This window comes from Streptopelia decaocto, assembly GCF_964273445.1.
Source record: "Streptopelia decaocto genome assembly, chromosome: 2".
Classification (NCBI taxonomy): Eukaryota; Metazoa; Chordata; class Aves; order Columbiformes; family Columbidae; genus Streptopelia; species Streptopelia decaocto.
Genome location: NC_138655.1, coordinates 55,940,933 through 55,956,569, shown reverse-complemented (window position 1 = coordinate 55,956,569; position 15,637 = coordinate 55,940,933). Strand labels below are relative to the sequence as shown.

The 15,637-nt window shown below is 40.1% G+C and overlaps 1 protein-coding gene across 2 annotated transcripts; it reads right to left on the bottom strand.

Annotated features, from left to right (window-relative positions):
* Window positions 1-101: 101 nt before the first annotated feature.
* On the bottom strand, window positions 102-13,114 carry SEH1L (SEH1 like nucleoporin). Of its 2 annotated transcripts, none has more exons than XM_082045098.1 (9): window positions 12,897-13,114; window positions 10,954-11,004; window positions 9,813-9,959; window positions 8,213-8,424; window positions 6,866-6,964; window positions 5,666-5,806; window positions 5,210-5,367; window positions 4,429-4,579; window positions 102-863 (listed from the first exon to the last, which is right to left on the bottom strand). In XM_082045098.1, the coding sequence occupies exons 1-9, from the start codon at window positions 13,005-13,007 to the stop codon at window positions 674-676; spliced, it is 1,260 nt and encodes a 419-aa protein (XP_081901224.1). In that variant the 5' UTR covers window positions 13,008-13,114; the 3' UTR covers window positions 102-673. The 2 variants fall into 2 exon arrangements, with proteins under 2 accessions (XP_081901224.1, XP_081901225.1); XM_082045099.1 differs by having other exon boundaries at window positions 633-2,502.
* Between the last annotated feature and the right edge of the window lie 2,523 nt (window positions 13,115-15,637).

Sequence of the window (15,637 nt, the reverse complement as noted above, 5' to 3'; positions counted from 1 at the left end):
AGGCTACCGGAATGGACACCTAAATCAAAACCAGCTCCTTCATCAGAAGCCTGTTAATAAAAAAAAGGCACAGCTAGTACAAGAAAAAGCATACTAATACAGCCCTTTTAGAATAAGTTTATTAGTCAACCACAATTATAAAATTTAAATATTTATATAGCAAGATGCAAAATTCTTCAGTAACCAAACACTCCCAACTATTTTGCTGCAGTATACACAGGAATGGTTTTCTTTCTTTTAGGAGTTGATCCAATATCATCCTTTAGTTACTCAGCAACTGCTTGTAGGTATGTTTAATGTTGAGAATATATTTCACATTGGCCAGTGCAATATACAAAAAAAATCATGACCACACTGATTCCAAAAAGAAAAGAAAAAAAATTAAAAGGGACAGGCACACTGAAGTCAGCTACTCTGTAAATAGCTCATGATTAATACTGTTTGTATGTGTTGCCATAGTTCAGAGGGTACAGATTAAAATGCTCCTTTGATAAACAAACATAAATAACATGTTCTAAATGGTGTACTTTGTTTTGTAAAACATGCATGTGCATGAAGCCCCCAATTTTTTAAAAATCTTCTGTATCAGAGAATAAATACAAAAGGTAGCCAGAAATGGAAGCATTCACAAATGCCAGAATAAGGCCCTTCAGAGTTTATTTAAAGCCACATGTTAAACCCCTTCATTCTCAGGTAACAGATTAAGAGGCCGAGATACACATCGTCTGCGAGGGTGAGGATACTGGAGGTTGGCAGAGTCAGCATCACAAGAGTGCTCTATCAGAGGAGGAGGAGGAAGGAGCTGGGCATGACTGGACCATCTCGATCCAGCCCGTGGGGAATCCAGAGGGGGAAAGAAATACCTGAAACAATTAAGAAAGGAACAAAACACCAAAACAAAAAACAAAACAAAACAAAAACAAAACAAGAAAAAAGAGAAAGGTAGTAAATACAAGGAGAACCAAAGGGGAGAAAACACATGCTAGAAAAAAAAAAAAAGGCTTTAGTATATCCATGCCAAAACCAATAGAACATAATAGCAGAAATCAAGGCTTTTAATTCAAAACAAGACAAATTTGGAAACTGCTCTTTAAAGGAAAATAATCCAGTCTTTTCCACTGAAATTCATAGAAAAGAATTCTGTGATAATAATCCTAGTATACATTTTTACAAAAGAACAGATTGCTTTGGAAATCAAAAAGGATATAGCACAGCTATTAACAGGCTTTTGTTCTCCCAGAACTCCTGTGATTTGTCAACAGTTTTTAGTAACGCTTCATTTGTGACACAAGATATACATTAAATATTACGTAAGTACATTTTCTGCATATGCATCTAATTCAGATTAACTTCACAGCACTTCTAGAATAGACATAAAAACATCATTGTTTTTACAATACTTTAAATTTAATAATATACATTTACAGAGAAAACTACTTTCAGTGAAATACAGCTTTTGTATGTATTTACATATTTCTGCAAAATCCTCAGAGTAAATTTAAGATTCCAGGTGAATGCAAGACTTGGAATCATATCATTTCATGTCATTTTTCTGCTGTTTTCATTAGAACTTACCCGTAATACTTAATGCATTTTAATATAGCTATATTGAATACCTACAGATGTTTTCTGTCTTGTTTACAAGTTCTGTGGACTTGGATAAATGAACAACTATGTGATTAATGGAATTATGGGACAATCCACAGCAAGCTGCATTTTGGTTTCAATCTTTGTATGGCTGTTTGTTTTTAAGATACTATGCTCAAAGAATTTTAGTCACTCCATGGAATTATTACCATAGGAATGTACAAGTACATATCAGAAAAAGTACTTCTCTTAAGATGAAAAAAGTATGACAATACTTACAAAACATTTATTTGAAGTCATACTAAGTTATAAATGAAGCAATACCAAACTATTCAAAAGCTACCATCTGTACAATTGTCAAAACAGTTTTCTTATTCCTTTAAAACTAACAGTTTTGTATATTATATTACAAAGCAGTTACAAACTTGTGATGTTTAGGAATCTCAAATGCTGAACACTATGAAATGCAAACCAAATTAGTTATCGAAACAATTTTAATGAAAATGTTAATGGTCACTTCCCTCCCCCCATCCCAATCAAGGACAAAAATTATCATTTTTACTCATAAACTAGTCTTCTAATTTGACAAGCTTTCAAAAAATCTGTTTTGATGGAAGTTTTGGGGTTTGGGTTGTTTGTTTGTGGGTTTTTTCCCAAACAAGAAGCCTCTCCAAATATTTTTCTACCAGGAGTTCCAACAGTATCAAACTGTGTGAGCTAGTACAAAAAAACATACACAACATGTTTTAAAAAGGATTTTTGAATAGCATTTAGTAGTTAGCAGGCTGCTGGTGTCTTGGGAGAGGTCAAACGCCGTTAGGGAGGGAAAAAAGGAGTTCGTTTTCCATTCCTGTGTGCATGCAACAAGCAGCAAAACACCAGTTACTCCAGTTAGCTTGGTATCAGCTCTGCTTTCTGTTAAAAAGGACATAATACAAATGGAGAATGGAAATTGTACCATAAATCTAGACACACAATTACATGAACATAACAATATAGCCCTACTGACTTAATTTCCAACAATCTACATCATCTCTTCTGAAACTATTTTGATTAGAAATCCAGCTTGGTCATCACACTTCAACAAAATTTTACAGACCTGCCTGTGCTTTATCTAAGTGTTATAGACACTGAAACATAGCATGGACAGTCACAGACAAAATAAATTCTGTGTAGCATACCCTTTTAGTCAAATATAGTACATCCATCTTTATTATATGTGTTAATACACTAAAAAAAGTTAGCAACTGTGCTTATACAATTCAAGCCAATGTGATTACAACAGAAAACATGTATTTAAGTGCACCATTATAGTAAGGATCAGTCCTAGGACAAGACACCATATATTTTGAAATTCCACAGCCATAGACTTAATTCTGCAACAAAAAGTTAATTCCAACTTTACACCAAGAATAATTAAAAATAAAACCCACTTTCAAAATACAGAGCAATGGAGTGAGTCTAAAATAATGTTGGAAATTTCAGTCTCACAACGGCTTACTACCAACTTCAGGGAGAGAACAGCCAATGGGGTAGGGTAGGGTGCTCTTGCTGGCAGCAGCATAGTCTTAGATAAGGAGACTGTGAAACTACACCCTATGCTAAAGACGTATAAAATGGCCTGTAGCTCCCTATAGGGGCCCAAGCAAATACAGTTCTGTAGCTTCCAGTATCACATTTCCAAGACAGGACTGCATTTTAGCATTTTTTGCTACACTAAGTACCCCCTGGGACCAGATGACCAGTGTCATTTTGGCCTCTTTTCTTACTAGAGACCATTACCACCTCTTGCTCTCCCTTTTATCTTGCGAGGAAAATCCCTTTGCGCAAGGCAGCAAGGGATCTGGAAGCCAGAACTGCCTGCCAGGATTGACTGCTAAAGGGGGGGAGGGGGGGGCGGGCAAAAGATACTCTTCAAAAGCAAACTGTCATAGTACTTCACAGATTAGCATTTTAAACTGAAAAAAAAATACCATATTAGTAGCTACATTAATGGAAGTAATGGAAGTTAATGGAAGCTATCCCAAGGCATTTGAAAAAAATAAAGGTGGCCACAAAACTTTGAGGCTGCCACTATGGAATTTGGCCACAGTTGGTCCTTACACAGGACACATCCTGTAAAGCTGACTATACACGCTCCACCGTACAAATTCAGGGCTCAGCGTATTTCTAGATCTTGGTGCGCACAAATTAAAATGTTTTTCAGTAGAGGCACATAAATTTACCTACTAAATAGCAATTATTACAGAATAAAAAAAATACAGAAAGCAAATTAATCTGCAATAACAATGACATACGAGGAAGACTAAAAAAACCCCCCAAAACTTATTTGATTGATGTTACGCCTGCAAAAATGCAAGTAAACTAACTCTAGTATACAATTTTTGAAACCATACATGATGAAGTATCTTTTCCTCCCTTTCTGCTACATTATCCCAGTGAAAACCAGAATTTGTTGCTGGTATTTTTGCTTCACTTTTAAACATCCATCTAAAGCAAAAGGGCAGTTACAGAGCACTATGACAAAGTTGCTCCTTGTTTGAAACTATTTCAGAAAAGTTATTTTTAGTAATGTGAAAGAACAAAGTGAAAATAGTTGTTTACATTGCTCATATATACGGAATGATCACTACGGCTTACAGCCTTGTTCATTTTCCTCTTAACACTGGCATAAGACACCATGACAGAGCAAAACTGGAAGAGCTCATAGAAGTACTCATGCAATAAATGACACTGCACTTAAAATTACTATATAAAACAAACATGAAAGCTAAAAGAAATTAAGAAGAGCCAAAAAATAGACTATTTACTGAATTTCAGTCTCTCTACTAATTAACCTACCTGCTGGCAGATGATCCATTTAGTGAATTCTGTAGGCTTGTATTGGCTGAACCTAGGGAGGCATTAAAAATTCCCTGCTGAGAGCTACCATTCACTGGACTCCCATTACCTTTCAGTATACCAGTACACTTCCAGTTGTCCATGTAATTAGCTGCAAATATAGATATATAAAACCTGTTAGTTTCTCTTCTGAAGCTCAGCTTTTGATAAAACTATGATATTTCAACTGCTACGCACCTGGTGCAAATTAGAATTGAAGTTCAATACCAAGACATAAATTCCAAATAGCTGAGGATCTGGCCCTTTAGCTGTCTGACATTCTCTCCCTATCCAAAACTCAATTTTGTTTAGCAGCCAGAATGAGTTTCCTTTACTAAAATACTGAGAAACGAATTAGATTTTTTTTGTTGCTGTTGCTTTTAGAAATTTAAACAGAAGAAAAAGCCACTTTGCCTGAATGCTGTGACTGAATGTAGATTTTCTGGCTTTGGCAGCAAGCAAAGATAGTAATGCAATACATATGTTAATTTTGAAAATGAAAACTTTGCATAGCTCTAGTCTGGTGAAACAGTTTGAGCATAGAGTAACAACTATTCACAGCAGCCTAAATCATGCAAGTGTTCCAGCACAGAAAGTTAATTCATTTTTCTGAAATGTACACAGAACGATAAAAACCTTCACAATTTAAAACGAACTTTTACTCCAAAATTATTTTTAGCAGAATTTCTCAAGTATATTCAGCATACTACAAAGCTAATGTATTTCAGGTGGGTGACCTTACCCTTCCAGAGCCTAACACAGCCATCATCACCAGAGGAGGCAAGCACTGTGCCTGTAATATTCCAGCTCACTCGCCACACCTGGGAATTGTGATTATCAAACTGTGCCACAATATGAATTTCAAATTTTGTTAATCCTCCAGATGAAGTCAATTCTTTCCTGTTTAAGAGAAAAGTGACAGTTCTGCACACAACTGTTCAAAGGTCTGGGCTTGAACACGATGCCAAGAAGAGAGGACTACATCTTTCAAGTTTACATAACAATCGTTCCTAACTCAGGCATATTAAGAGGTATTCAGACAAAATTACACACTTGCTCACAATCTTGTCATCTTAAAAATCAACCTGCTAAAAAAGAATCCTGCATGCATCAAAAGTTACTACTTTTGCTTTGCAGATAAAAAAAGACTACATAGCATGTACCACATCGTACCAAACTATCTTCCTTTTAAGCTCACCTTAGAGGTTTTAGTGTGAAAATTCGTACATCTTTGGTTGCTACAGCTAAGATGTGGAAGGATCTTCCCAGATTTGGAGCAAATGCAATATCATGTACAGGATCTGTGACTGTCATCAGAGCTTCTGCTTTTGCATATTTCCTGTACAGTGTAAAAAATTAACCTTTAGTACCATCAAAATTGCAAGTAATGCAAATTATATAAACCAGATGTAGTGGAACAGGGAAAAAAGGAGCTAGTACACATGATGAAACTTGCAAAAATAAAAACGTTTTCTTAACATAAAATTTAATTATAAGTAATAATTACAAACTGATTTCTTCAGAATTGAATATATTGGATACAGTAACTACTAACAACATTATGCTAAATCATAAAACAAAGCAGGGTTCCAGTACAAAGAAAATTTTTGTCTACAGTTCAAAGAGAGAAATAAAAGAATTCTTCCCTTCACAAATCCAAAGGGAATTTGTATCTCAGTAACTTACTAAATTTTCTGTGCTTTTGTAAGCAGACCACTATCTGTCTCCTTCTCAGCATGATAAACACTATTCCACTGTTTTATTTACCACCAGGTAAGTTACAACAACTCTACTGTTAATGCACCAAGAACATTGTCTGAAGCCAGGCATAAACCCACAACACACCTTGGCTCCTTTCCCACACCAATGACCCTGAATGAAACCCAGGTTCTCTGTCATCATTTAATTGAAAGTGATTGTGCACACAATTTCTGGCTTTTTCTGGTTCTGAATACTTAAGCTGTATAAACTGAATTTTTACAGAATGCCAGTAATTCACAGCACTTTATGTCATTATAAACATGCATTTAAAAGCATTTTTAAGGCCACCTTGGACAAAACAGTGCCTAGTGCAACACAATACAAATTTCAACTTTGCCCTATTAATTCCTTGTGCAAAATTAAGCTTATAAATTAGTAGAAGCAGAAACAATTCTCTCTCTAAAATGCTGGTACAAACATTGGCATTTCTGCACTGAGATGGAACAAAATTATCAATATCATGTCTGTGAACATCAGTTATGATTCTGAACTCTCCCTCTCCCATCCAATGGCTCCAAAACAGAATTAAGATATTATCGTTTACTACTCCACTTGACATCTAATGACAGGAATAAAAGGCCATATATTACAAACTACTTTAAGATTCCACAAATGTTATATCTGTCATTTAGCATACCTGGTATTTTCGTTATATTCATAAATTTGAACCTTAGCCAGTATATTTGGACTGTTGTCATCACTTCCTACAGCTATCATTGGAGAATGTGCTCGAGAACTAAAAGGTGAAAATAAGTACTGTTATATATACAAATTATTTCACAGAAGTACACCAAGCCAGTTTTCTTTACATTTCAGGCACATTATCTATAAAGAAAACAAAACAATAACAAAAAAAATTTCACAAGGTAAAAAGAAAGTATCACAAGGAACCAGGAGTAAGTGCTATTCACGGTTACCAATACAATCTACATTCTGTTGTTTTGAAAGTCCACTTTATACACCCACTAAAGAGAAATCATCAGAGAACGTTATTTGCCAATTCAAGATGATGCTCCCTGAGAGCAGGATTGATTTTATGTATGCATCTGCAGTCAAGTATTTGCCCCAAGTTTCATGCCAGAGTCTGCACTGTTTGCAGTACTTTTAACTATTGATTTAATAGGATTTCATTCAGGTTTTGGAGGCTAGATTACAAAAGCTGCATGTAGATGAGTTCTAGTTTCTAAATCAACTTTTAACCCCATTCCATGCATTAACAGGACTACAGACTACTAATAATTAATAGACAAATAACTGTATCAGCAGGACACAGACCACTATGTCTATAGCAAAAGCCATGAAGTGTTTCTGGACAAAGAGAATCTAATGCCATTCAGCCCTGAATGTTTTTTCCCTTCCTGTTATTGCTGGGGGTGGATGTGAGATGGGAAGAGGAGGAGAACCTCTGCTTGTATGTGTTCTCCTGGGTGGGGACAACCCAACTATCAAACTCCTGGTTCCTTCCTGTTCAAGAAGGTGAAGTGTATCATTGAGCCCCTGAGTAAGAAACTCTGAGAACAACTCTCAGGCTTTGTATTTTTGCCAGCAAGACTCTTGTGGCTTCTAGCACTCTGTTGCACTGGCAAGGGTGTGTGTTCTTGGTAGATGTGCGAAAATCATTACCTATTTCAACACCTTTCTTAAGGAAAGAACAGACAGGAATTTTCCCTTACGAAAACCCCAGTTAAGTTTTGTGGGATTAATAAAGAGAACTCCACAGCTCTTTACGTCATTACTTGCTAAAATAATCAGGCTGGGAATATTCCCTCATAGAACACAGGAGGACGTTTTGTAACACTTCTCTGGCTCTGCCAAACTTGTTTTATTAAAAGAAATGTTAGCCACTTTCTTTCAGATCTGCATAATGTACAATCAATCTTCTCCATGCATGTTTTACGATTTATTCTACAAAATTTCAGAACTCACTCCTTGGACATTCTGCTTAAACAGTCATAAAACAACACCTACAGTTTTAATAACATACCTTGAAGGATTCCAAGAAATACAACTGCAGCTTAGCTTACATGAGATTTCATGCTGCAGTGACCACTGACTGAGATTCATCACATCTGGAGCTTCATATATCCTTACAACTCCATCTGCTGAACAAGTTGCTAACATAAGACCCATATGCTTGGGAGCAAACTTCACATCTGTAACAGATGTCCTACTGTCTACTAGAGTGGTCCTCTTCACCTGCAAAGAAAAGGCAGAAATTCTTGAAGGAAATGCTAGACATTTCCATTAAAAATGTGTTCCCTAAGGAAGGCTAATGGAAGTCTGACAACACCATTTCATAGGATCACTTAACTCTCCCATCAAGAACTAAACAAACAAAAAACCACCACCAAAGCTTCACACACCAGTGAACTGGAGAAATGACAGATCATTGCATTGATGCAATTTCAAGCATCAAGAGAGATACACTAGTATCAGAACTGATAACAAAAAAGAGTTGTTTAGAGTATGCTCTTCAGGAAAAAAAAAAAGTAACAAAAGTTAAGTACAACAGTATTTGCCACAGGCAGTTTGAAACTGTCCTCTTCCTTCCTACTGGTGACAATATTAACTGCAGTGCCTAGCAACGCTGCTTTCTAATTTCTGGGCTGCTGAAGTTTACCATGAAGCATTTTTCCAAGAGAAACATCAAAACAATACGCATTTCTGATAAGGGAATGGGGTCAATACAACAGACATTTGACAGGAAGATTAGCTAGCGTGAAAGAAAAATTGTAAACTGTTGTTTTTCAAGTCATCTCCTCTCCTGCCAAGTCTGTATGAGTTTGAGATGAAAACGACACATCACAACTGCCACCTGCACAAGAAAGTCAGCTTTCATACCCCACTGGGTGCCAAAGGTCCTGAGAACCCAATTATGTATCTTAACATTAGAAAACTTCAGTAAAGTAGAAAACTGCAGATATTTTAGTAACTCAAAACAAAAAACAATAGAGGCAGGAACACTCTACTAAGTTATATAAGATTACACATGAAGAGTATCTGCAAAATAATCTGTTTAGATCTCAAATTCCCTTGATGAAATGCTGCCTAGAAAATCCACTCCTGAGCAAACCATTTCCCCCCAAGACCTGAATGAGACAGTTTCGAAGGAGCTCCTGTCACAGAAGAAAATATCCACAACTTGAATTCTACTGTAGATGGGAATTCATGTCTGCAAGTTGTTTGCCAGGGAACATCTTATTAAGAAACACCAATTGTACTGACAATAATTGCACTGAAAGTTGCCGTTTAGCTGTTTTCCCCAAATGCTTTTATAAATACTTACTCTATATTGGAATAGTGCCACAAATTAACAAAACACAGGCAAAATCAGGAACACTTTATATTAACAGAAGAAAACAGGTTGCTTTGTCTGTTTCAGGAATATAAAATACGTTGCAAAACCAGGAATGTCCAGTAACGTGGTATTCAGAACAATTCTCATGCTCGGTCTCCTGTTCAATTCTGAAATTTAAACACCTTAAAAGCTTCAGCCCATTATGATAAGCAAACAAAACAATGAGACAGTGAATCTGTTTATACGAGAATATACAGAAACTGTAATTAATATGTTGAAGTCTCACCCAGTGACTCTGGCCTCGGAGTTTATCATTTGACTCTCCCACTATTTCTTCCCACACAGCTGCTGTTCTGTCAAAAGAGCAGGAAGCCAAGACCTGCCCAAATTCAGGATGGGCCCATGTCACACGCCATACAGATCCACTATGTGTCTGCAAAAGAACAGGAAAACACTATAGAGAAACATCCTTATTGTATTAGTCCAAACGATCACACATTTTCATGACTTTCTGCAGAAGTAAATTCTAGGAAGTGATAAGACTATTCCTTTGAAACCTGTCTTCTTTTATAAAGCTCAATGTTACAAAGCAACTTTTTGTTTATTCCTATAAGCAAAGTTTATTTGCTACTAGTCAATGATTAAAAGGTAATTATTACAAGTGTATTTCAAGGCATTATTTATTATTTCTTTAAACAATAAGTTCCAAGCTAACATTCTGCATTGACACAAAAAGTAGAGCTTTATTTTCGATTTTCAGCCATTACCATGCTCATTTCTAGCTTGCTTGTACTTTTCCAAAACATATGTGGAGCACTACTTATGATCTTCTTTACATGAAACTCCTCTTTCATACCTAGTCAACCTTTTTTTTAGAGGGGGATTCAAAAGTTTCACTTGCACTTCCTTTTACAGGGATTATTGTATTGTGCTCCTATCGAATATAATTTTAAGGACAATTCAGAAGCTGGATGCATTAATTATCCTGATGAGGGAGAGTCTCTATATGATACTGTTCTCAGAAAGGTTTTGGAAAAAAAATAAATAGTGATCAGATGTTGTAATATTGAATAGACGGACCGCTTTTTTGTTTCTTTTTTAAGTCTTACAACATGCAAAAAGGAATATTCAATTAAAAATGAGGATACAGTTTTCCAACTCCTTAAAAACCTGTTATTGCTATGTTTAGTGATAACAAAGTCTGCCAACATAATTAGTAATATAAGACTGCTCACTAGCCTCTGCTTTAAGTGAGAGGCATTAGAGATATTTCATAAAAGCAGGAAAAAAGTACTTTACCATAAGAAATACAGGATCTACAACAACTGAAATATTTCTGCTCTACAAGTCAGCAAAAGCTAAGTATGTTTCCTCAAAAATAAAGGAGAAACTATGGTTATAACTGTGTAATTTTTATGAATACAAACCTTCCAGCTGGCAGTGCAATGCCAATCCCCATTTTCACTTTTGTCCCAGACCTATTAAGAAATCAAAATACTTTCATAAAATCTGTATATAAAGCTTACTACACAGCACTAAAAACCACAGCCACTTTAATATACATATATATGCACACACCACTAAACATTTTCATCTGGAAAACTCAATCTGGCTCAGTACACAACTGCACTTCACTCAAACTTGAAATTATCCCTACTACGGGTAGGGAGAAGAGGCATACACCTGCAAAATCCACTATTGTTTAAACAATAAATCAGTTGTAGAATACAAATTATTACAGTTCTCAACACTTCATTCACTCTGTTCCATGAGTACACTGCCCAGTACCACTGTAGAGCCTCCCAAGGTCCTCACCACAGCAGGTGCTCAGATGTGGCCCCTGGCAATCACCCCAAAGACAGAGCAGGACAGACAAAAGAAAGTTCAGCTAGCGAGGAAGCAGATCTTGTTTCTGTTTGTAATATTTCTGCCTTGGTTCATAACCATATACAAGTCACTTAACCTTCCCTTCTCTTGATTTCCCATACACCTTTGGGAGCTTTTCAGAAAAATTGTGAAGGAAATAATTAATCTAATTAGATGAAAGACACCTCTAGAGGCCTGGTATCCCCTCCTTGTTTGTCCTGCATTCACTACATAACTTTATTGCAAGTGACCTCATTTTTGTTATTCTGTACCTCTAGTAGCTGTTACCATCGCTGCCAAACTTTCTAACTTCTTCCTGGCTGCTATTCTGCAAGCCCCATCTAGTGAGAATGGGACCTACACCAGATATACCACTGTTTTATAAGTGTGCTAACACTCTGGTTCAAGTTATACTTCAGACAGTCTCATACAGATATTGCTATGATAGGAAAGGAATGTTACCTTGCTAAAGTACATAGTTTCCGAGTTCTACCTACGATTTGGCATTTCTCTTAAGAACACTCTTTTTAGGCTACAAGTTTTATGTAGTCAGTCCAGACCAAATACGTGGTTTTGGCTTACTTTTTGGGAATGTTTTTTGTCGTCAGGTTTTTTTTTTTTTTGTTTGCTTTTTAATATGTAGTCAAGGAGAAGGGGCTGCTCATTTGTTTATAGTTTTCTATGGAAAACCAATTTTCTCAACCATTTACCTGGTCTAACAAAATATATGACTGCTCGCTGCAAATTACATTTCTTAAATCCAACCACTTAACTCCTGAATTTTGTCCACCTTCTTACTATCTGCAAAAAATGGGAAAAGTCCTTAACTTTTCATTTACTATTATTATTTCTTCTTAGTGTAGAATTAAAAGTTTGTAGTATTTTACAGCTTCCCTTATCTACCAGAGCACACGCAGAACACCTCCGCCTTTTGCTTATTGGCACTTCATTGCGAAACTGTGGCTTCTTCCCTTAGTGCCCTTAAATAAACAGAGATTTTCAGCTGAATTAATAAATAAATAATTTTAAAACAAACCACCACAACAAGCAGCACTTCCGTAGCCACAATAGTTTAAGGATATTTTCCCAGCTGCAGCAACGGCTCAGAAAAAGATGTATTTTTAAATGCGTTTGTGTACATGCGCGTATACAAACAAGGTGCGCTATGTGCGAACGCGTCCTGCCTCCGCCTCCCGGCCGCTACCGCCCGCGGGCCGCAGGCGGGACCCTCCGCGGAACGCGCGCACGGCAGCTTCCCCGGGGAGACGGCGGGACGCGGGCGCCGAACGCGGCCCTTCACTCCCCGGCGGGGCAGGGCGGAGCGACGCAGAGAGGTGCGGGCCGCTCCCGCTTGGAGGCCCGGCCCCGCCGCCCCGGTGAGCGCCGGGGGCGGCTCCGCGCCGCTCGCCCGGCAAGTCCCGTAGGCCGCGCACCGCCGGTACCGCGCTACCGCCGGCAGCCGCCGCGACACCCCCCAGCGCCAGGCCCGGCGGCTCCCGCTCACTTTGACGCTCTGGTCGCTGGAGCAGGTCGCCATTCGCCGCCCGTGGAAGTCGAAGGAGACATCGTGGATGAGGTCGCGGTGATCCGCCGCGATGCTGCGCGCAACGAACATCGCGCCGCGGCGCACACACCACGCGCCCGCTCGCCCGGCCCAGGCGCGCGCCCTCCTCACGCGGCGGGGCGGGGCGGGGCAACGGCCGCCGCCCGCTCGCGCGCAGCCGCCCAGAGCCCGCTGCGCTCCCTCGCGCGTGCGCGCTCCTCCCCAGCCCCGAGCGCGGCGCGCTCGAGTCACCCGCGCCCGGGGAGGAGCGGCGGCTCGTGCTGGGCCGTTGCTGCGCCTGCAGCCGCCGAGGGGGGCGCCGCTACACGCTGGAACACGGGAGGTTCCACTTAAATTTGAGAAGAAACTTCTTCACAGTAAGGGTGACAGAGCACTGGACCAGGCTGTCCAGGGAGGTTGTGGAGTCTCCTTCTCTGGAGACATTCAAAACCCGCCTGGACACATTCCTGTGTAACCTCATCTAGGTGCTCCTGCTCCGGCGGGGGGATTGGACTACATGATCTTTCGAAGTCCCTTCCAACCCCTAACATTCTGTGACGCGGCGGCGGGACAGGACAGCACGGGACGGGAGCGGCTGCGCTGCCCGCCGCCGGGGGGGCGGTGGTGGCCGCGGCCTGAGTGCCCCTGGTCCCCAGCCCGGGGTGCGTGCGCTGCTGCGCGCACGGATGGGTTGAGCCGCGGGCGCGAGCCGGCCACCCCCGTCCGGCCTCCCGCTCCGTTCTGAGAACAGCGCCGGTGCGTGTGGCGGCAGCGTCAGGCCGGAATGGCTTCAGATAGTGAATCTGTCGTGTGAAACAGCCGAGCGCTCACGGGATGAGATCGGGCACGGCTCGCAGCCGCGTAAGGAAGTTTTGATCATGCTGCTCTGCGGGTGGCGGGCGGTGAGCCGCACTGAGCAGCCTGACAGGCCCCGGGAGCTGTGTCCATGCTCCCTCGGGCGGCCGGCCAGCCTTCCCCCGGCCTGTGTGGCGTCCGAGGCCGCTCCTGCCCGGGCCTGACTGGCGGACACGCTGCGCGGGGGACTCTTGCCCTGCAGACACGCAGGGGAAGCGCGCGGCTGTTCAGCGGCTGCAGCAGGTGGCGCTCGGGTGACAGTTGGTGCGGCCCCGCGTGACCCCCGGCCCCGCCTGCCGCCGCTTCCGCCCTCTCGTAGGAACCCTCTGCAGCTATTTATTTAGCTCAGCCAAATAAATCCCGCTTGCTTTCTTCTGTCACCGTCCGCCCCCTGTCTTCTGGAGCCCAGTTGCTGTCTCCTGAGCGGTGCTGCTGTTTCTTCCTTCCTCCTTCCTGCCAGACCCATCGCAGTTCCCCTCTCTTAGCAGGTGCTGTTAAGTCTCTTTACATTACTTAGTGTGTTCATAGAACGTCCTGAGTTGGAAGGGACCCACGAGAATCATCGAGTCCAACTCCTGTACTTGCATATGACAACTCCACAGTTCACACCATGTGTCTGATGATGTTGGAGTTCATTGTAATGATGCAAATCAATGAGCAAGCAAACATTCAATACAGTAGAGTACGATTTACTTCACTTAATTTATGATTTACTGTACTAACAAGTACTACCAGATCAGCCCTGACAATACTGTGGTGCAAAAGAACATGAGATCTGCTTCTTGAGGAGAAGGGTTTCTAGGAAGGATGAAATGTCATATTCTATGCAGACAGGGAATCCAAAGACAGGTTGGAAGCACTGACTGAGACAAGGTGGGTATTGGATAACGTCACAGACTATGAAGCAGGGGAAGCAGAACAGAGACTTGCACGTGGTAGAAAACGTGTGCAGGAGCTAAAGACCAGTAATGACCAGTGCGTAATCAGAGAGTGTACAAAATCAACCAAACCAGATGGAGAATCTTGAGGGCTTCCAGGGAGCCCCTTGCTCACAGAAGCACATCCTTCCAGTGTGTATCCTGCAGTATCAGCTCATAAACTGGATCATGCAGCTCTTAGGAAGTGTATTGCCACTATTTTTCAAATACCATTCAGTCATCATATCACTGAGTACAAGACTGGTCCAGTGTTTCGTTTTTAAGGAACGTTTCATCCATAAGCATATGATGGCAAGTTATTTGCTAGTTATTCTGCAACTAATTACAATAGCTGATAAATATTATCGTAGAGAAAATAAAAATTCATTCACTATAACCCACATAGTAATAATGCAGTTAGTAGATTTAAGAGGCAAAAATAATAATGAAATGATGATGTGGTAATATATAAAAGAAAGCACGCTTGATTTTAACTGTACTTTACTTAAATTCCAAAACAGTACTAAAGCCATTAGGACACCTTCACTGCCCTAAATGTATGATTGAGTTTTCAAATCATAGATTAACTGACTAAGGAAGAGAATAAAATATAAAGGTTCTCGCAATCAGATATATTCAAACCCTCTTGCTTCAGATCCAATTCAGACCTTTTCTAGAATGTGTTATATCTACACATTTACCAGGACTATTAGCTTTACTGTCTTCAACAGAGATCACAGTTTTTTGCATAATATGCAAGTATACTTAATATGCAAGCATTTAACACACTAAAGCATGTGGTTCATTACTAGACCTCATATTAAGACTAGATGCTGAGATAAAAGCGTGAGATAAATTACAAGAAACTTGGACTTGAAGGGACTCTATGGCATGAAAATGCTAGGATTAATGAAAAGTTAACATGGTGAA

Bases quoted from the DNA above. Each gene is read 5' to 3' on its own strand.
- SEH1L (XM_082045098.1), bottom strand. From the start codon at position 13,007: ATGTTCGTTGCGCGCAGCATCGCGGCGGATCACCGCGACCTCATCCAC. The intron at 9,960-10,953 runs GTTTGTATTCAT...GTTCTTTTGCAG, and splicing joins ATTGCACTGCCAGCTGGAAG to ACACATAGTGGATCTGTATG. The intron at 4,580-5,209 runs GTAAGGTCACCC...CTATATTTGCAG, and splicing joins CTGTGTTAGGCTCTGGAAGG to CTAATTACATGGACAACTGG.